Source organism: Canis lupus, chromosome 11 (genome assembly GCF_003254725.2).
Source record: "Canis lupus dingo isolate Sandy chromosome 11, ASM325472v2, whole genome shotgun sequence".
Classification (NCBI taxonomy): Eukaryota; Metazoa; Chordata; class Mammalia; order Carnivora; family Canidae; genus Canis; species Canis lupus.
Window position 1 is genome coordinate 45103813 of NC_064253.1, and position 22739 is coordinate 45126551.

The window sequence follows — 22739 nt, forward strand, 5'->3', positions numbered from 1 at the left end:
AACATTTTAAGGCTATTTTATTCAAAATTCTCCATATAGGAGAAAAGATATACAACAATATTTACACATGCTTTAATAACTTATTTCACTGTACAACTTGCATTCTATATAACAGTACAATAAACCAGCAAAAGAAAATAATCGGTCAGCACTCTTTAATAACCTCACATAGAAAGCACTGAGTAAGGGGTACAAGAAGGTGGTATTGTAAATTGATGACTGAGCCACGGAGCACCAGTCATCCGGTTTCATTTATGTCTATAAATCAAGATTCTATACCTTTCTGATCAGTGATGTGAAAGGCAATTAGGACCTTCAGAAAAGAACATGTTTGTTTTGGTTTAATTTGGTGAGCAAGAGCAGAGTGGCTCTATCACTTTTATCCCTTTCTTATAAATATTTTTCCCTTTTTTGTAACTTCCACAGTTTTAAATAAGAATATTTTTATGCTTGTGTATACTATTATGTCAAAACCATTCTAGCACAGACTTACATTTATCAGTCATCTTACAGCTAGCAAAATGGTCCAAACACATTAAGGAAACAAAAGAAATTGATCACTTAGTTCTGCCAAAGTAGCACCTAGTAAAATAGCACATCAGTCAAGTTTCTCCTGCTTTCCTCACAAGATTCAGGAAAGAGACCTGCCAACAACTTCAAAATTATGGGCAGAAACATAAGAAGGAAAAGGACTAGCTACTATTCTCTGTTCTTGAGAAAAGATCTTACTAGTTAGTATATTTTCTATTGCATTTTGTAATCTTGGAGTCACAATTGCCAAATCAGGGTGAGACCCTACAAGAGGAAAACAAGATAAAAATGACTGACTAGTGTAATCTGAACTTCTTCCAAGTCATTATATTTTTCAAGAAAAAAAAAAAAAGGCACAGGAGGTATACATTTCAATTTGGCTCAAAAATAATAAAAAGTAATTTAAATAGTTGGCAATAACTATTAAAACATAAAACCCAATTTCCTCTATTTTCTTTGACATAGTTCAACACACAAACACACACACAAACACACCCAACTGTGGTTTCACCATAATCAGGACTACACATGCTGCGTGATGTTTTTACACAGATTAAACTCTAAGGACTATCAAATCTATAAAGTAGGATCTAATAATTAATTTGAATTAAACATCTGCTTGATCAATATATTCTTTCTAAAATTTAACCTATGTTCAAGCCAACTTCCTTTTGTGGAACTGAAATGATTCAAATGCTCTAATTTTCAGGTGATTATATAAAAGTATTACAGTAATCTTACATACCAAGGAATATCAAGAGATGAAAAGTCAGCTAGTATTATACCAGTGAAAACTAACTAAGATTTCACTTTGATACATGTAAACCATGAATTGTAAGTTTCAAGAAACAGTAGTTGTGGTCAAGTTTATATTCCATTATTATATCTTTAAAAGGTAGCAGTAACATTTACTATAATTGTAAACCTAAGTTTGTATCCCAAGACAGCATATCTAGGAAAGATGCACCCATTGTAACAATGCACCTGACGTCCTCCTACAGACTGGTGACAACTGTAGTGTAACTAATTTTAACTGCATTGCCAAGTAGACTAGGACACGACCTGCAGGAATGATGTTTCCCACACTGCCAAGCTACTTTGGCAGCAATCATGATTGTGATGAAATATGCTTGACAAGTTACACATTTAAAAAGTCATTAGAACATCTCGTTCCTGTACACTAGTATAGAAAGGTCTTCCGAAGATAAAGGAGTGTAGGCCTGGTTTAATTTTCTCAGCTAGAGCCATTATTATGTTAAGGTCGCCCTCTGCTGTTAAATCAAGGTCTATCTTCAGGTTCCGTAGAGATTTAAAGGGCTTTTTCCCTTTTTGCCTATAAATAATGAAGAAAAAAAAAAACTTTTATATACAAATACATATAAAAATATAGACAATGTCCCAAAGGAACAAAACAAAACATTAATAATGCACAAAGGTTTTTTTTTATTTCATATGGTGTTACTTACGTATCATCTTCTATATATTTTATTAGGGTCAAGGCTTTTCTGTGAAGGACGAGTAGAAACTGTGCAAGGAAAGTACTCCTGAGAGATAAACCAGGTTTCAAATGAAAGACCTACAGGAAAATGAAGCATTTTAATAAATAATTCGCTCCAATTCTTCTTATACAGCATGTTTCTATCACTGTGTTGACAATGTCTGAAAGGTAACACACTTTAGAGCAGTTCTCCATAACCATTGCCACTGATGCGCCTAACAGACCAGAAGTACTGAGTCTAGAGGCAATCATGCTTTTCTGAAGTCTTCTATTTTATCTTTGAAAATGAACTCAACTTTTGCATTGTGCCACAGAATACATCCCTATTTACTTTATTGTTAAGAATCATGATGTAGGGGCTCCTGGGTGGCTCAGTCAGTCAGGTAAGCAGTTGTCAGTTAGCTCAGGTCATGATCCCAGGGTCCTAGAATCCAGCTGCATGTCGGGCTCCCTGCTCAAGGGGGAGTCTGCTTTTCCCTTTGCCCCTCCTCTGGCTTATGTGTGTGCCCTCTCTCAAATAAATAAATAAAAATCTTAAGAAGAAAAAAGGAATCATGATGTAATTTACTTCCACTTATATTACTTAACTTTTCCTGCCCACATCTCCAAACAAAATTGAAGCTCTCAGAAGTCGAGCCATGCTTACAGACTATTGTTTTGAGATATTCTTCTCTCTCTACTGTTGAGGGGTGAGGATACATGGGTAGTGGTAGAATGATTTTATTCAGCTTGAGAAATATCGAATTAGTTGCATGATTATTAATTACCCTTGAACTATGCACTATGTCACAGACCACATAGACCTGTATGGACCTCATAATTTCAAAGCTATCCCTATGACACTGTTTCCTGGCCTGATTCCCAAAATGATACTATGACAAAGCTCTGTTATATTAAGAAATAAGTCCCATATAATCTATAGTTTTCCTCAAATGTTAACTAATCAGGTATTTTTCAGAAGAATGAGACAATAAAGATGTTATTATTTTAGAAGTATACAAGTTTTAAAGACATTTTGGCTCAATTAAGGCAAATAAAAAAATATTCTCCCTTCCCCAAAAGACAACACCTTGAGTTATAGGTTTGTGGTTGGAATTAAAACATTTATTATTTGAACTGGGACATATTGCATCTTTCATTGTTAATATACAGGCTAACGCCCATTAACAATCAAAAGAAATACCATGTAGACATTTTAGAAAGACCTGAAACATTACAAAAAGATAATGACTTAAAAAAAATAACGACTTAATTCTATGATATTACATATATAGCACAGGCAATGTAGTATACATTAAAAAAGACAACATACCATAACATTCATTTTGACAATCTTAGGCTTAACATTTACCTGATCCAGGAAGGCTTTTACTAGAGTGTCTCTGTGTAAGACATCTTGAAAAATATTCCTATGAAGAAAATAGTCCAAATGTTGAAATGGCTACCTTCCAAAATCTCTCACTCCAGCCAATAAATTAAATTCTTAGAAATGGAATATTATGTATAAACATATTTATAAAATATATATATATATTTGGAGATAAAAAACTATATTCATTTTAACTCTGTATATTAGTAGTTTGTCAAGCCACTATGTAATTATTTTTTTCTTAAGGATGTAAGTAGTCCCAAGAAGGGCATTTAACTCCTTATCAATCTATTTTTGTACCCTCGCCTTATAAAAAAAATGCTGAGAGCCTTAGGGAATTAATAAACATGATCATCAATTCCTGCCTTCTCAAAAAAAAAAAAAAAAAAAAAAAACCAGCAAGAAAAATAAACACATACTACAACCACAAAAACCTAAAACAAAATGAAAGGTTAACTTTATGTTATAGTAACTTGTAATAAGCTGTCCAGAAAGAAAAAGGTGAAAGAGTAAATGCTATGAAACGTTCAAGTGGGATTAAAGAACACCTTGACCACTGAGCTGCATCAACAAACCTATCACTAAGCAAGTAACACGAACCTACTACTTAGAAAAGTATTACCTACCTTGGCAATGATCAGACTAAGAAGACAGAATGTATACTCAAGCTAATGTAACTCTAAGAAGCCATAAAGTAAGCAATTTTTCAGTGAAAATAGTAGGGATCATCACTGAACTGACAAGAAAGACAAAGAGGGGTGTGTGCAGAGAGAAATAGGGAAGTACCTAAAATTTCCTACTTTAGGAAACGGGTGTACCAAATTACAAAAGAAAGAAACTTGGAAAGAAAAAAAAGTTATCACGGCATGATTACTGGCTGGCAGCACCCCTTTTCTGGCTGTGGAGAGAGAATAAGACTATTAAATCTAGTGTTCTGAAAATATATGTTTCACTGAGTATCTCAATCATAGGTGAATCAGATGAAGCAGTGTTAAAAATAAGTATTATTTCCAGTGACTCATTTTCCACAAAGTGGCAGTGAGTGAAATTATTTTTAAAAGTTAAAAGTATCTTAAAAATAAATAATATTGCTTAAAGAAAACTAAAAAGTAAACTATATCTGTAATATATAAAAGTTAATATACACTCTAATGGTAGAAAATATTTCTTTTGGACAATTTCATGTTCAGAAAATTTACTTAAGAGTTGTGAACAAATTTTAAAAACTCATGATGTTATTTTTTTTTAACACCAGTAAGATAAGACTTGTTATAGCTGATCAAAGTCTGTCAAACCAATGAAGCAATTAAACATAACTAGCTAAAATGAGCAAGAAATGTTAAAAGAATACAAATACCTCCTCTCAAAAAATAAGAATAAAATTACTAGGCGGTATATTCATTCTAAAGTTCACTAAATTTCCCAAAAAAGAGCTCTGAAGTAACCAAAAATAGAAAGAAAATACTAAACACTTCAGGAAAGAGGAAAATGCTTGAAAGCACAGATTAATTTTGAGAATTCCTACATGTACCACAATTACCAATACTTGAAAACTTGGTCACTTGGAATTCTGATTTTGACCAATTCATTTTCTAAACCAATTCCCTTTAAACTTTCTAAGGAATCCACAAAAACAGTTGATAGCTGGAAAAAGATGGGTCCCAGTGATGCCATCTTTCTGTACTAAGAGATACATGCAGCTAGGGATACCTTGGACATGCTGTTCTTTTTTTATTCAACATTTTCTGTGTGACTCTTATTGCTCCACATGTCTGCTATCTCAGTTCAAAATGTTTCTTAGAAATATAGGGCAGGGTTGCTTGCTCCAATTTTACTGCTGCTTTATACACTCAAACATGGATTATCACAGTTAACATTTATTGAGCACATTATATGTGCCAGGCACTTTAAATTGATTAAAGAGAACCATAATAGTATACGGCATTTCTTCTCCTGATTTAGAACTTAAGTTTTCTTAGGGTTTTAAAATTCAGATTTATCATTTTCCCCCCTCTAATTGGGTCTACTTTCAACAATTTATCATATATTAAGAAAAAAAGACTTAGAATTACTTCTTTGGTTTAGCTATGAAGCCTTTTAATGACTCTTATACACTAGATTGTAAGCAATATAAGGGTTGGGTCTCTTTATAGAGAGCCCAACCTTAGCACCAATTACTGTGCCTAGGACCTCAATGTACATTTGTTAAATAAATACTTAAATATTTACTTTACGGGACTAATCTAACCCATCTATGCAAAACATAGTTATATTAAGAAAAGTAGACATTGAAGGAAAAAAAGGGCATGATTAGCCAAATTGTTTCTTCAAGTACAATTCTCTTAGTAATATTTCCTTCCTTTCAAACACAGATTTGTTTGTTTTTACTCATAAAAGATACAACTTCATAATACTGTTTAACAACAATATCATTACATACAAATCTGGAGTGAAGCTTTCGTCTGTGCAGATGATAGTATCCTGAGCCATGTCTTCTTCTGAAGTGGCTCTCCAGAATGCTGTGAGCTCGGATCTCATGTATCTACGCTGATTATAAATATGTTCGTGACATGGTGGCATCTGCTTGACAGTATTGACGTCCACATCTATGTGTGTGGTGGGGTAGGGAGCATACATGACTTGCCGGAAGGGGAGCACAAAGCTTCCAGTTGAATCCTGTCAAAATGAAAAGAAAATTTGTTGTCTTATATGCCAAAAGATATGAAGGTTTATTTTTTAATTAGAAAAACTGGCTTTCACAAACCCATCTCTATAAGTTTATCCTAAGAAATTAGTCATTATCATGTGCAAAGTTTTAGTGATGAGTGCACTACCGCACTGGTTTTAATAGTAAAATGCTAGAAAATAAGTGAAGTATCCAAAAAGAGAAGTGATGAAATAAAAATTTTATTTACCTACTAAAAATTAATTTGAAGTTTATGTGTTGATATAGAAAGATGTTCATAAGATATTGTGGAAAATGGAGGTTAAAATATGCAGAGGGGACAGGGAACTATGTAAAAGATATACACAGAAGAATAAAAAGACAAGAAAGATATATGCCAAATATTAACAGGTTATTCATTGGATTATGAGATTATGGGGAACTTTTTATTTTCTTATTGACTATTCACATGTTCTTTTAAATCTCATTGAATATGTATTTTTATAAGTAAACAATGTACTTCTTTCCAGGTATTGTCAATTGGGTAGTTAAATACCATGTAAGAAGTATCTACTGTGTACGAAGCATTGTAGTATAGGTTACGAATATAATATCGAGGATATTTCCAATTTTTTACTCTTACAATGCTGTCATAAACACCTTTATAAGTAATCTCTCTCCTTATATAATTGTTTCCCTAGGATGGATTTCTAGAAGTAGAAAGATTAAGTCTTTGAACATTTTCAAGGCTCCTGATATGCAACGTCAAAGTATTTTCTGAAAGGTTTAACAATTTATATGTGTACAGAAAACTGTTAACAGATTTTTTTCATTAAATTATAGTTTCAAGCTTTCCTCTGTGCATCTGGTATAGGTCCCTTTCAGGGATAAAATTACATAATTAATTAAATGAGAGGGTGCTGAGGAAATAAAAATACTAAGCACTTTATTATGTCTTTGATAAAAAAGAAATTCTAATTTTCAGATTTGTGCAATTCAAAATAGAAATGTGTTTCCCTTAAGTAGTTTCTGTATTTAAATATCATTCTGAGCTCAGAACATGCACACTATTGAAAATGCAAAAGCTGAACATAATTTTTTTTTAAAGATTTTATTTTATTTCTTCATGAAACACACACACAGAGAGAGAGAGAGGCAGAGACACAGGCAGAGGGAGAAGCAGGCTCCATGCAGGGAGCCCGATGTGGGACTCGATCCTGGATCTCCAGGATCAGGCCCTAGGCTGAAGGCAGCGCTAAACCACTGAGCCACTGGGGTTGCCCAGCTGAACATAATTTTTATTTACAACAATTTTTAGTATGTTTTCTTTCATTTTATTATGTAAATCCCCAAGAAAGCATTCACTATGAATCACATAACTATTAGGAAATATACTTTCTCACACCTTGGACTATAATTGAAATATCAGCAACACATTCAGTAAAATTACTGTCTTCCCGTAATTATTGAAAATAATTGCTAACTTATATTTATCTGCTTTACTCCTTGAAAAGTGGACTCAATTAGTCAGAGAAAGACAAATATCATATTTTACCCATATGTGAAATTTAAGAAACAAAATAAATGAACAACAAAAAAAATCCAGACAAACCTAAAAACAGCCTCTTAACTACAGAGAACAAATTGATGGTTATTTGTGAGGATGAGGATTAAAGAGCATATTAATTATGATGAGCCTTGAGTAATGTACAGAATTGTTGGAGCACTACATTGTACACTTGAAACTAATATAGTAATGTTGCATGTTAACTATATTGGAATTAAAAAAAAAAGAAAAAAAAGAAAAAAGAGAACAAGCTCAAGTAAAGAAAAATGTAATTTAAAAATACATATATGAAAAAAATAAAATAAAAATAAAAATACATATATGTGAATATATATATGAATTGTTCAAATTCTATATATACTTTCTGAAGACAGGAAGCAGTTTAAAATTTATTTTTCAATAATGAGTACATTACATAAACAAAAAATGCTAACAAAAATTCAAATCCTTTTCAGTAAAAAAAAAAAGTACCCGTTTTAGATGTGCAAACTTGACTCAAGCACATATTAAAAAACAAATAATCCTGAGGCCAGGCAAGGAAGCTACAGGAAACCAAAGAGAAAAACACAGAAAGATATTCTGTGATGTTTCACTCATACTAACTATAAATCTGTAAGACATACTCTCTATGTTCAGACTTTTGTATAGGTCAGCTCCTTGGCATATAAACATGAAATGCACTACATGCTAATATTCAAAATGTATTTATAAAGAGTGCCAAAAATGATTTTTAAAAGTTGCTTTCACTTGTGACAAATGGAAACTATACCTTTAGTAGGCCTTGTACAAAGAGGCCTGACTCATATTTAAATGATGATTTGGCTTCACATAATCTGGAACATTTTCTCTCTGCTGGAGTCAGAAAAAGGCATAATGTTCTCACGATCTATAAAAGAAAATATTTTAGCATTAAAATAGGAAATTAAAAGGCCACTGGTTTGCTTATCAAAGAAATCTGAATAGAAACTTCAACCATTATTGTGAATAAAGTACATCCTGAAAAAAAGTATTCCTTAGTCACCTGCCAGGGGTCCATGGGACATAACAGTTGTTGCTTAAAATAGGAATTCTGTGATCAAGTAAGTTTGGGAAATGTACTGTATGATACCTCAAAACCTTTAGCATTCGAATACATATTGTAACCTTCCAGGTGAATGATACAAAATGCATACTTTATCCAACATATTTGACTACAGAACTCGTATTTCAGTAAGAACTAATGACTTAATATAATTATTGATTGTATCCCCACCCAGCAGCAGCAACTATTTTTCAAATAAGTAAAAACAGTTCTGGACAAGAAAACTAAATGTAGTTATATTAGGCAGAATTATGGTTTCTGTTGAATAGTTCTACATGTGAAATCCCATTATAATGAATGTTAGGAGTGTCCAAATCCTTCAATAGAATGAGAATTAATTCTATCAAATTTGATTTTAAATAAGCAAGCCATTGACTGGGGCTTAGAAGTCTATGATTCTAACAGGATTTGGTCTATAGCTCTGTTAGAAAAAGTAAAAAGCCATGTAAGGATGTTGGAATTCAGACAATATTCAGAGAGTTTTTACATTAAAGTAGCTTTCAATACAGAGTAATGGCAACCTTTTTCATATTAAAAAAATAAAAGAGAACTGATTTTGCCAGAAGCGGATGTGGGATGAAAAAAGTGTTTTAAAAACACAGAGCCCTGACCACAGAGCTTTCTCCTTCCAAAAAGCTACTGGGCAGTCCTTCCGTGAAATCTGAAGAGATGGAAACCTACCTTCTTGAGATAACAAATGTAATAATAAATTGCTAAACCAATATAGTAAGAAGTATACTAACCTCTCATAAATGGATGTACACAAAAAATATAATTTTGGTAAATTAAGGATTATGCAAGCATACAGGGTAACTTATTAGAGAAAAAAAACTACAAATATATTTGTTAAGGAAATAATCATTCCTAACATATTTTCTGTGTAAAACATAAAAAGAAAAATCAGGTTTGCTTAAATGGATAGATATGTGAAACATCTCCTTCTACATAACAGTAACAAAAAGTGCAAAATCCCTTAGTTTTTTGCCTGATGCTTGGAAAGAGAACTTTGCTAATTCTTTGTTAACTCATGTAGCACTGAAGGAAGTGGTCACAAATGTTACTAAATAAAACATAACATCCACAGACCACTCAAAAGCAAGAGGTCCCTAAAAAAGATTCAGGAGGGAAAGCAACATAAGAAATCAAGATGAATAATCAGATAACATTTCTTTGGAATCAGTATCAAAAGTACATGGTTATTATCTTCATGTTTACTAAAAGTGATGTCAGAGAATAGAAGATAAGAATTTTTGAAAAATATCTAATTATTTTATGAAATTCTCAAAAGCATTTATACAATATTGGTAACTGTGTAATACTTATGAGTTATCAAAATGAAATGGATAAATGATTTCCTATTTAAGCAGTCTACTTCAACTTATTTTTGTTCCAGGGTGTCATAGTAATTTGGCCAGATTATATTACCTCCTTATACTATTAGATCATCTTGACTGCAACCTAACTTTTAAATTACAGCCCATGATATATTAGAGTGTTAAGAAGTCAGATTAGACTGGATTAGAATAAATTACCTTATTTACTTTCTCTGCACTGCTGCCTACTACGACAGAACAGCCACAAGTTTGCAAGTGTGAGCTGATGGCACTGCAAGGTGAACAAAAAAGATGAAAAACATTGCCTGTAAAACAATGTCACAGACTAAAACAAAAAAAGGGTAAGTGAACTTCAAACAATTTAGACTAATTTTACATGATGAGTGCCAAAGCTGTAAGAACAATGCCTTGCCATCTCTTATCTCTCCTAGTACTTTACATTCGCCTCAGGCCTTTCACAGAGATTCTCCCATTTGAACTTAAAACCCAGTTAGTAAAATATTACTATTTTATAATGAAAGTCAAATGGGACTTTAAATAAATCACTTAACCTCTCCACTCCTCAGTACCCAGCAATTGCACTGTTGGGGATTTACCCCAAAGATACAAATGCAATGAAACGCCAGGACACCTGCACCCCGATGTGTATAGCAGCAATGGCCACGATAGCCAAACTGTGGAAGGAGCCTCGGTGTCCAACGAAAGATGAACGGATAAAGAAGATGTGGTTTATGTATACAATGGAATATTACTCAGCTATTAGAAATGACAAATACCCACCATTTGCTTCAACGTGGATGGAACTGGAGGGTATTATGCTGAGTGAAATAAGCCAGTCGGAGAAGGACAAACATTATATGTTCTCATTCATTTGGGGAATATAAATAATAGTGAAAGGGAATATAAGGGAAGGGGGAAGAAATGTGTGGGAAATATCAGAAAGGGAGACAGAACGTAAAGACTGCTAACTCTGGGAAACGAACTAGGGGTGGTAGAAGGGGAGGAGGGCGGGGGGTGGGAGTGAATGGGTGATGGGCACTGGGGGTTATTCTGTATGTTAGTAAATTTAACACCAATAAAAAATAAATTAAAAAAATAAATAAATAAATAAATAGATAAAAAAAAAAGTTTTGGGGAAAAAAAAATAAAAAAATAAAGTCAAACGGGATTCAAAATAATGATGAATGGCTGACAGTGAGCCGAATCAGCACTAAAGTGCTTCTGAGTCAAGCTATGTAAGGCTTCTCAGTTAAAAACACTCCCACCTCTGATATTCTCTGAGGAAAAGACTATGGACATAAAAAGCAAATACCAAAAAAAAAAAAAAAAAAAAAAAGCAAATACCTTATCCTTTCACTTCTCATTGAAAAAAAAATGAAATTTCATGATAATCTGCAATTGTAAAGAAACACTAAGGTAGAAAATGAGATTATACATGCAAAGAGAGCACTTAGTATAGGGACTAACTTGCAGGCACCTGATAAATATTGGTTGTTTTTACTGTTATTACATTTTCCTTCGAAGAAATAGAAAATGTCAGCTATTATGTGCTTATATGTATCAGGCACTGTTTTAAGTGCTTAATATGACTTATCTTACTCAATTCTTATAACAAATCATATGAAGTAGGTACTATTTTTATTCCTATTTTACAGATGAGGAAATGGGGGCACAGGGACTTTAGGTATCTTGCTCAGGTTCAAATAGCAATAACCCAGTAAGTCTGGTTTTAGAGCCCACACTCTTAAATACTAAAATTTGCTGTAAGATGGAAAGGATCAGTAAAAATACGAATAATTTTCTTTTCTAGGCCTAAATAACTTAAGTCCCTCCACAATGTAAGTTAATTTGTAAAGGTTCTGTGATATTGTGATTTTAAGAAATATATATTTGGTCTTCAACCATAGTTCTTGGCTAACAGTTTCCAAAACCCTTGGAATTTTCTAAGTGTAGGAAATGAGATGCTTTTTGTTAGGTTAATGAGGTGACTTCTGGAAAGCATCTAAGGATAGGGGCTGACTGCCAATGAAGCCAACCACATGGTAAGGGTAAGAACTTTCAGTTCCTCGCCCCTGACCTCTGGGGAGGGGTGAGGGGCTGGAGGTTATCACCAGTGGCCAATGATTTAATCAATCAATCAATCAATCAATCAATCAATCAATCAATCAATCAAGTCTATGGAATGAAGCCTCCACGAAAACCCAAAAGGAAAGGGTTTGGAGGCTTCCCAGTTAGTGAACACCTGGAGATCTGGGGAAAGTAGTATCCTTTGAGACAGTATGGAAGCTCTTCACCTTTTCCCCAGACTTTGTCTTATGCATCTCTTCCATCTAGATGTTCATCAGTATCTTAGAGCCTATCCTTTATATTAACTGGTAATCACGTAAATAAAATGTTTGAGTTCCGTGAGTTGCTCTAGCATATTAATGGAACCCAAGGAGGGGGTCGTAGGAACCTAATTTATAGCCAATTGGTAAGAAGTCCAGGTAATAACCTGGACTTGTTACTGGTGTCTGACATCCAAGGAGTGGGTGGGTGGAACCTCCAATCTGTTACAAGTCAGTCAGACTGGTGTCTGGGGGCAGGGACGGATGCAGTCTTGTGGGACTAAACCCTTAACCTATGGAATCTGACACTCTCGAGGCAGAGTGTGTCAGAACTGAATTAAATTGTAGGACACCCACTTGGTATCTAGAGGATTGTTGGTGTGAAGGCCCCAACACTGGAAATGGGTTTAAGAACCCCTTTCAATTCTTAGTTTCAACTTTGATGAGAAGTAAAATAAGAAACCAGAACCAAACAAGAGACCAAGATTTCTTGTCTGGGCACTATGGAAACCCAGCTTCTTTACATATTAAAAAGAGTAACATCAAATGGATCAGAGACATGTAATAAATGAAAAAATAACACAAAGCTAAGTAATAGTTTAAATACTTAACATTGTTCCTAGAATAATTTGGATAGCTAGTCTCATTAATTTTTGTCCTTCCAAATTGTGTCATAGTGAGCATAAGATTTCTATCTGGTCTATCCATCCCTTACAAAAAGAAATGAAATTCTTACTTGAGAAGAAAGCCTTCATGACAGCTGTCACCAATATCATCATCATTGAGAACTGTATCTGCTATCTAAAATGCATCACAAAAAAAAATTATCCTGGCTATAATATAAGCATTGAAATAACACACTTAAATACACAAGTTTTCTGAATTTTAGGTTCAATATGACACATTGCCCTAATTTCTAAGCATCAAGAATCCCAATAAAACAATCTCTAGCACTTCCATAAAATTTCAGAACAAATGTGGAAACTGGTCAGGCAGGTTAAGCAATGATTTTTACAAGAACAACTTCCTCTTCTGGGCTGTCAGTCAGAAGACAAATCTTAATGACAAAGTCAGAAAGAAACAATAGTTTCCTGAAGATTTCTCTGCACACGGAGAGGGTGTGATTCAAAATGCCAACCATGATTAAGCAAACTAGATTAGTGAATGTAAGTAAACTTGTGTTAACCACCGCTGATTGGTATACTGCTTTGTTACAAAAAGTACTGCATTAAATACTGATTGTTTTTATAAGGTGTAGAATTCTCCTAAGAAATACAAAAGTGGTGAAATAAACTAAATAAAATATAGTTCTGTCACAACTATCATTGACCAAATAAAAAAGAAGCCTTTGTTTGGTTCTAAAACTCAGGATTTTCTGTTTTTGCTCAAGTGGCTAATACTTCATTTGTATGAAATAGAGAATAGTATGCACGACAAAAAAATGAATACTACTAAAATTAGAATGCTACTAATATACATAATAGTCATATAGTAATAACTTACATCTATTTCTTCAGGAACGCTGTGTGATTTCATAGATGAAAGCAGTTCCATTACAGGAATTACTTCACCAGTAAGCATTGGAATAATACTCTGACCCTGTATAAAAAAGCAAAATGAAGTGAAGAAAATCTGACAATGAAGGTAACGCCCTGCTCTTTTTGAAAGTTCAAGTTACACCGTTTTGCTTTATGAAAGACCTACATTGATTAGTATCTGTTTCCAGCAAGCAAAAGAAATCTGAAGAGAATTTCTGCTTTTACAAAAAAAAAAAAAAAAAAAAGGTGAAATGCTAAAACAGCATTGAGCATTTGTTTTGAATGAGCCATTGTAGGAGGTGGCACATACTCTGAGCACCAGACTAGCCCAGCCAGGCTCCTGCCCCGTGAGCCCCCCCGGAACTCCACTCAGCATCTTAGCATCAAGCCACCTTAGCTTTGGACTGTGTCTATGAGCATTTGTGCTTTATCTTGATTTATTTTGTGCACCCCTTAGTAGACTGTGTTTTCAGATATCAGACAGAGATGCTTAAGAGAGGTTATTTTTTGGGTCTGGGAACACTCAAAAACTTTTCCATACAAATTAATTATAATTGCTTCTATACTTCATGGCCATTTCAGTGTATGAAAGATTTTATAGGAATACTCTACTTTTGGTTAGCAGGGAAATCCTGTATAGGATAAATGGGGCAAACTAAGAACTGAAAGCAAGGAATGACATCCTTTGAAAGAAATACTCAATAACTTGTTAAAACACAGCCCCAAACATGTCTATTCCTCCAGAATGTTTCTAAAGGATGTACATATTATTTAAAACTCATTTTCATTCTTCCAGGAATGATTTTCTTTAGTCAGAGTGGAATCATTGGCTTATCATCTACTGTTACATGCAATAATTAAATTACACACCAAATTTAGAAAGGATTTCCTTTGATATTTATTTGAGATATGAAAAACTTGTTAATTAAAGGTCATTGATGCATTTTATATTTAAAATGAGGAAAATCAGCCATAAGACTTGAGAAATAGTCAGCAAACAACTTAGTAGTCAAGTTTGACTCAAAACCCACCTTGTAGATTCACAGTAAGGTTTAGTACCCAAATGAAAATCAAAATACCACATATGTTTTAAGAAGTCAATAAAACAGACATCAAAAATGTAATTTTGAAATTTGTAGTTTCTAGAATGAAACTGAAAACTCAGTATAGTACATCACAAACGTAGAGTATCTCAAAGATGGATGACCATGCCTATACCCTAAGAATATTCAAAGCAGTAGGACCATCACCCCTGTCCCCCATTTTTTTTTATTTTTAATTTTTTTATTTTTTTAAATTTTGTTTTTTTTTTTAATTTTTTTGTCCCCCAATTTTTGAACCATCTTGAGTATGTAAACTTTTAGAGATAAAATTGTCACATATGTATGTTAATTTTTAGCTAAACATGTTTTAAAAATTACATATTAAAAACATTCTAACAAGTTTTTTTCCTCACTCATCTCTCATAAAACTGTTTTATTCAAATTTTTCACATGTCTTTAAATCTCAGTCAGAGTCATTTTCTGAGTGATCATATCCAGTTTTTTGGAAACTTGGGAATTTAAATGTGATGCTGTCTATGGAAATCTTATGCTAAGTCATAAGCCTCCTTGTATCATATAGAAGGTTTTATTATTTAAAAAAATTCATCCTGTAGTAACCTCCAAACATAACCACTCACTGTTTTAAAATGCTTGTTTACAGTTTCAATCAACATTTGCAATTCAACAAGAATAATGACTAGCTATAAAGTGATTTCCTTGTAGAGTGATTTTATCAGATGATAGCTATAAGCATCCAAAACTCGCACTGAATGAAGTCAGTGATTAATTCCAGACTAATGTGAAATCCCCAAATAGTGTTTATTTGTTCAAAATAAAGTCATTTTAAGCACATGATGTGAGATTTGTAAAGATTCAATTATCAGGCAGCTTCTATGCAGAAAGGATAACTGCAGAAAAATAACTTCCCTTAGATGTAGGCATATATATAGTGCCATAAACTGTATCTCAGATATTTATCACAATTTATCATTACCTCCTCAAAGCTTAACAGCAACAAAAAATCCTACAAGACTGAACAGAAGAAACTCAAAAGAAAATCCCTCAAGTTTCTTTTCCTCTTGTGACTTCTGTAACTTGAACTTCTTAGCAAGAGAATGTTTCCCCTTTAAAAACCTCCAGTTGGTCTAAATATACAGAAGAGGTTAACATTTTCAAGAAGAGCCCTTAAAACCGAAATAAAACTTAAAAGTGAATAGCGGTAAACATTTTAAGCACAGGTTTCTGGTTTGAAAAAAATCCCCCCCCCCCAAAAAAAAAGAAAAAAAAAGAAAAAAATTCCCAGGAAATGCAGAATGTTATTGGGTCTTAAATTTCTTTATCTTGAGGTAACTCTACTAACTACTCCATAATTAGCAGGTACATCTAGAGGTTGGTAAAAGTCCCCCCAATGCTTGGCACTCTGCTCATTGACCAATAAGTAAAAACCAGGCTTTGCTGGGTAAAGGGAAACATTTTCTTTTAAGTGTTAGACCTTTCCCCAGGATTACCTCCTCTTGCCTGGAAAGTTATTTACAAAAATACAGGTATAATAACAATTTGTAAAGGAAGTCACTTTATAGAGTTTTGTATTTTCCTGGTTCAAATCCCTATGTATTCACAAATTTTTAGAACAGTTATTATTTACAGATTTTTAAATTTTTAAAAAAAATTTTTAATTTAAATTTATTTTTAAAATTTATCTGACAGAGAGCACAAGCGGGGGTAGTGGGGGGTGGGGGCAGGCAGAGGGAGAAGTAGCCAATGGTGGGTGATCTCAGGACCCTGAGATCATGACCTGAGCCCAAGGCAGACATTAACCAACTGAGCCACTCAGGCGCCAGAAAAATTATTTTGTCTCAGGCATGCTAAAGGAGAACCAGAGTAAGAACAACTCAGTCATCCTTAGACTAGAACTCAACAGAAGGAACACTGAGAGTGGCCAGAGGCAATGAGAGGAAAGGCAAAAAATCCCTTCTCCTTTGGAAATTCCTCTTCAGAACATCTCTGCCCTGCACTGAAATGGTTTGCATTTAACTTCCATAAGGGAAGCCATATCCATGCAATTATGCATCTCAAATGCCGGTGCCTCCACCCTAAGAATATTCAAAGCAGTAGGATAACCATGGCATATTTCCCTAAATACTTCATATTACCAGAAGGTGAGGGGTATCACTGGCAAACTCTAACACTAAATAGATACAAAATAGGATATAAATTGCATGAGTTTTAAAAATACAACATGAGACTTCAAATAAATATTATGCTTACAACTGTGTCTGTATCCCCAGATATCCCTAGGAGTATACTCACTTCCCTATGTTATAACTACTTCTGGGGAAATGTTTGAGAAGTAATACCTTAAAGACAATCTCATATAAAACTTAAAATTTTTACTATAAACAAGTTATTCAAAACTTATTCTGTGCAAACAGAAAAAAAAGGTACCAAAATTGCTATTATTCTTCACTTATTTAACTCTTCAGGTCTAATATGGAAATTTTCATCCAGTTTATTCCATATATTTCCATAAAGACTCTGTTCATTTTCATACCCACCCTTTCAAAACAGTATGGCTTCAAGGACTTAAGAAAAATAGCCCACAGCCTTATACAGCTGCATGCCCTGGGCTTGGTGGTGTTTGATAGTATGTATTCTGTATCTTACCTGATCTTCCATTCTTTCTGTGCCTTCTAAGACTATTTTCTGCACATTTTCTTGCCTTTCCTGAGCAAGAGAAAATTCATTAAAATTAAAAGAAAATTGATATTTATTTTTCATGGTACAGTTAATTGGCTGACGTATTGTGTAATTCAGTTCATGGGAAAAATACTTTCCACGTTAGGGCAGAAAAAAAAGGGAGAGTATAGGAAATTAACCCAACAAATCCATTCTCTTACATACAAACAATACAAAATAAGATAAAAACATCTTTTTCTCTGTAGTTAAAAAAAAAGGTAATTTATCAGAAAACAGTCAATGTAACATCTGCACAGTTTCACAAAGGAAACTAATGGTTTGTACTTTTCAAATTAAGTAAGATTAAGTTATATATATCTGGGGCTTCCTGACCGTAAGTGATGTTCATAAACATAAAACATAATAAAATAAAACATAATATGTAAACATAATAAAACACTCTTTCTTTTCAAAGATACCATTTCTCTTTACTATCTGGTAAAAACTTATAAAATTAATAACAGTTTAACAGACTTCCATACTAGTATCAAAACTGCAAAGCAGAAAGGAGAGTTAAATTTGTTCTTCAGGTCTGTCAAAAGTATCTGAAAATATAAAAAACACTAAATATTAAACTATAGGAGTTAGAGGATGACAGCAATTTCCTCTGGCTCAATCTGTAAAACTAAAAGAACACCTCCTGGAACCCATTTGGTCCAACCTCCTCATTTTACAAATTTCAGAACTTGGCAAAGAAGTTAAGGAGACCAAAGGCTACATGGCCAACTGCTTATGAAACATTTGTTTTGAACTGCTTGTACCTACACACAGTATTAAGTGAAAAACAGGGTCATGCAATGCAAAAAGAAAGTTTTATAAAGGTTCCCAAGACAAACCTAGACTTTAAAAGCTTATTACAATATTTTTAATTTCTCTAACCTTTAGCTTTTACTTGTAACATAGATCTACCCTTTCCTACCTTTAGGCGTTATGATGAAGATCACTGACATTAGACTACTAGAACTATCTAACAGGGCAGATGCAAATAATAGCTACTGTTTGAAATTACTTCTATATAATTTCTAAAAATTAGATATAACAGAAGATAATCTTTTAATGGCTAGGTTAGCATGATTAATAAGTACCAAAACCACTCACCTTGTGCATCCATATCCTTCCTTTCCTGATAATATGTGTTAATCTATCAACACACACTCTGTGAAGTGGAAGGTAGAAGCTAAGTTCTGTCTGTGGAAGTATAATTGATAAACCATACGTGCTCCTATCTCCATTCCAGTTTCCATCAAAGATTAATGAAACAATAATTACTCCTTTTTCAGACAAGACAAAAAACTTCACATCTATAGCCCCACTCTCTGCATTTCGGAGGATTTCTCCATTTAAGGTGTGGTTGGCAAGGAAAGTTATTTCTCCATCGCTGAGAAGTAGCTGTTCTGTCTTTGGAGCCCAAATGTGTCTTACTCTTGGACCAAGAATATTGTCCCAGTAAGCAAAGGTAGCTGCTAATAAAGGTGATTCACCACTTAGAGCAATCTCTGTCTTGGCAACAGCTGGAGATGGTGGTGGACAGAGATTCGACATCACTGCATCCCAACTACCACACTATCCAAATGGTCCCAGGATATCTAAACAATAACATACAAAACCAATGATTAGGTTCAGCAATTTTTAAGCAATACACCAGAAATTCAAATGACTTTAGAACTGTGTGGTTTCCCTTCTTCAGGCAAAAAAAGATTTGGAAGCACGTCCCTTAGGATAGACATTCGACTAGCATGGCAGGTGCACATTAAATGCTTGCTAATAGGATGAGAACCTTATGGTACATGGTAACTTGTCACCTTTATTCAGGGAATACACTTTAAAATCCAAAATAATAATCTTCCAAAAAAGGGGCCTTTGAACATTAATATAAAATATCATATGCTAAAGCTCATAGAATAGACCCTCACTGTTCCCAGGATTTCAGTCTATGTGCAATTCTAATGATTGGATATTTGGCTCCTAAACCACAACAAAAGAGGAGCAAAATGGGAAAGGGAGGGCTCAGATAGTCATTGTGGGTTGAACTGTGTCTTCCACCTCCCCAAATACAGGTTCAAGGCCTAACCTCCTGTATTTGTGAATGTGACCTTATTTGAAAGTAGGTGTAATCAAATTAAGATGGGGTCATGCTGGATTTGGGTGGATCCTAATCCAATGATTGGTGTCTTTATGAGAAAGATTTAGAGACACATGTACAAAGAGAAACAGGGCTATGTAAACATAGAGGTAGGAACTGGAGTGATATGGCTCCAAACCAAGGAAAGTCAAAGATTGCTGGAAACTACTATGAGTTGAGAGGCAAGGAAGATTCTTCCTATATAGCCTTCAGAGGAGCATGTCCCTACAGACATCTAATTTTGGACTTCTAGCTTCCAAAAATGTGAAAGAATAAATTTTTGTTGTTTTGTTCACCCAATTTGTGGTACTTTGTTATGGCAGTCCTAGGAAACTAGTAAAGACACCTGTTAGTAGAAACACTTTAAAGCTGTTAAAAGTGGGGAATAAATGGGGCGCTTGGGTGACTCAGTGGTTGAGCATCTGCTTGTGGCTCAGGTCATGGGATCCAGTCCTGTATCGGGCTCCCTGCAGAGAGCCTGCTTCTCTCTCTACCTATGTCTCTGTCTCTCTCTCATGAAAAAAAAAAAATAAAATCTTAAAAAAAAAATGGGGTGGGAGATAAAAGAAAAAGAGAAAGAGAAAGAAAGAGACAAAAGACTGCAAAAACAATCAGCTGGAACCATAACAAAAAATGAGCAAACAGTTCTGTTATTCTCAACAAGCTCTCTGGGTATCAGGGTATTAAAGCCCAATACCAGTGTTTAAAATAATACTGAAACATCAAGATAACTATAAATATATTTAATATGCTACTTAAATTTAAGGAAGCTGTGTAGCAGTACACTGAGTTCCTTACAGAGAGTCTGTATACTATACTAAATGGCTCAACTAAAAAGCTTCGTTTATTTACAACATTTAAAGAATAAAGTGACTGGATGGATACTGGTCAAGCCTTTCAATGTACTGAGAAAACAGACCCAGAGAAAAGCCCAAAGTCACAGAGTCAGGTAAGAATCAAAGTCTCTTATATATCTTAACCCACTGAAATGTAACACCTTAAAGGTATAATACTCTGTGATATCAGTGTAAAATGAATAATTCTTGCCTAATATTAAAATTGAGAGCTGGCTGGCTCAGTCAGTGGAGCATGTGACTCTTCATCTTGTGGGTTTGAGCCCCACGTTGGGTGTAGATTACTTAAAAATAAAATCTTAAAAAAAATGAATGTGTGTATTGGAAGACGTAGAGTGAAAAGAACCATAACAATTACATTGAAGCAAGTCTAAAATTGTGGAATCTATTCATCATAAGGATTGCTTTGGGAGGTAACATTTTATCTATAACTACAATTCATTTACTTAAATGTACTCTCTTGTCAAGAGAGTTCAAAAGCTGCTGAAAAGTAGTGGCTTCTATTTTTAGAGTATTAGATGAGCACTTTTATCATGAATGTCAAGAATAGGTATACAGAACTTGGCAAAACACTTTAGAGTATGCATGTGTGGAAATGACTTAACATAAAGGCAGTTTACATATGTATTTTTTAGTTTAGTAGTTCATTTAGGGAATATTCACTTTTTAATGTGTTCTATCAACTTAAGTCTTAAAAGACTACCCTGGACATAAACTGCCTAGCTAACTTAAAATATCCACTGTTTCAGACACAATTTAAACAGTTTACAGTGATAGAATACAGGAATGTAATTTGAATTCAAACTGTAATGATGCTATTGTCATCATTAAATAAATAACAGCAAATTGGGGGCCAAGGAGATGAGTTAACACATAGCCACAAAATTATATTGTAACATTTTCCTTTTGTTCCTCCTTTTTGGATAAAAAGGTGAATAACCATAACAACAATATTTGAACTCAAACATTTCATCATTACACTGAAAATAAAAGCATTTCCTAAAGCCAAACAGAGCCCCAGAGCAAAATCTGGTTGTATTACAGGAAAATTTTTACCTGATTGTGAAAATTAAACTACTACAGACAATTAATTACATATAGCCTCATCGCTATTCTCATTAGAAAGGAAACAAAGGACAAGAATCATGTTGAATTGTTTAGCTTAAAATCCTGCCAAAATTAATAATTTTGAGAAATGAAATGCTACAGATAAGTATAATTAGGAGAGCTGTAAAAATAGTTTTACTAACACGTAAAGTCATCATCTTTGGTGAGGAAAATCCATATACGTAAATGTGGCTGAAAAAAAATTGGGTGAAAACCAACAGTCTTTTTTATCTATACATCTACATGTAGTTGGCTACTCCAGAAGATTATCAAACATTAGCCATAAGAGTCTTTTGAGGGAAGCCAGGATCCAAATTGGGTGACACGGTGGCTTTCCACTCCTGTAAACAAAGAATAGGGCTCATGAGGATGTACCGATAAACTTTCTGAAAATAATCCAACATATGCAGACATAAGATTGTATTAATTACCATCTGTTAAAACTGTTAGCAGAGTAGTAGGTTGGAAGCTTTGCTTTTTCTTAAACCTTTGCTAAAAATCAGCCATCTCTTCTCCCAGTGGTATTTAGAAAGTTGATTGGTCCACTGCTGTTGTATGTAACTCAGAATTGTACCATCATAAGGCTCACACTAGTAACCAACCACGCTTTGTTTATTTTCTCCAAGCCCTAAAAGCAGCAGGGTCCTAAGCCAGCCCGCTTTCCAAAAACAGATGACGCCCAGGCCAAGTTTAACGACAGTGAACTATCAACACTGGACTGTTTGCAACACTTTCTAAATTTTCATCCGGCAAGATTCGGAGATTAAGTTTACATCAAGGTCTGGCTATCTCTCACAGATCCAAGTTTCTCACATAATAGGCTGTTCTCCTTAGAACTACTTAATTAACATAGAGCCCAAGGGCAGGCTTGCAAGACAGGAGTCCTCATTGTTTTTTGTTTTTACTTTTTTCTCCGAAAGCAAATTTTGGACTGCTAACAGAGCCAAATAGAGACTATTTTATCAAC

General features: G+C 34.0%; 2 protein-coding genes across 6 annotated transcripts in view; one reads left to right on the forward strand and one right to left on the reverse strand.

The window, feature by feature from the left end:
* C9orf72 (C9orf72-SMCR8 complex subunit) overlaps positions 1-22739 on the reverse strand; it is a 24127-nt gene continuing 1388 nt past the window's right edge. For 3 of the 5 annotated variants that reach the window (XM_025432324.3, XM_035696897.2, XM_049116203.1), the window contains 11 exons: positions 21916-22113; positions 18788-19275; positions 17618-17677; positions 13876-13971; positions 13109-13173; positions 10244-10316; positions 8400-8516; positions 5839-6074; positions 3381-3438; positions 1998-2107; positions 1-1864 (listed from right to left, as the gene is read on the reverse strand). In XM_025432324.3, the coding sequence (XP_025288109.3) occupies positions 1678-1864; positions 1998-2107; positions 3381-3438; positions 5839-6074; positions 8400-8516; positions 10244-10316; positions 13109-13173; positions 13876-13971; positions 17618-17677; positions 18788-19231 (1446 nt within the window). In that variant the 5' untranslated portion in view covers positions 19232-19275; positions 21916-22113 and the 3' untranslated portion in view covers positions 1-1677. Of the gene's footprint in view, positions 1865-1997; positions 2108-3380; positions 3439-5838; positions 6075-8399; positions 8517-10243; positions 10317-13108; positions 13174-13875; positions 13972-17617; positions 17678-18787; positions 19276-21915; positions 22114-22203; positions 22732-22739 lie in introns of those variants that run through there. The other 2 variants (XM_025432325.3, XM_025432326.3) reach the window with 2 other exon arrangements.
* LOC112650182 (uncharacterized) overlaps positions 20689-22739 on the forward strand; it is a 9328-nt gene continuing 7277 nt past the window's right edge. The window contains exon 1 of the mRNA XM_035696693.2: positions 20689-20760. Within this exon, the coding sequence (XP_035552586.1) occupies positions 20689-20760 (72 nt within the window). The remainder of the gene's footprint in view (positions 20761-22739) is intronic.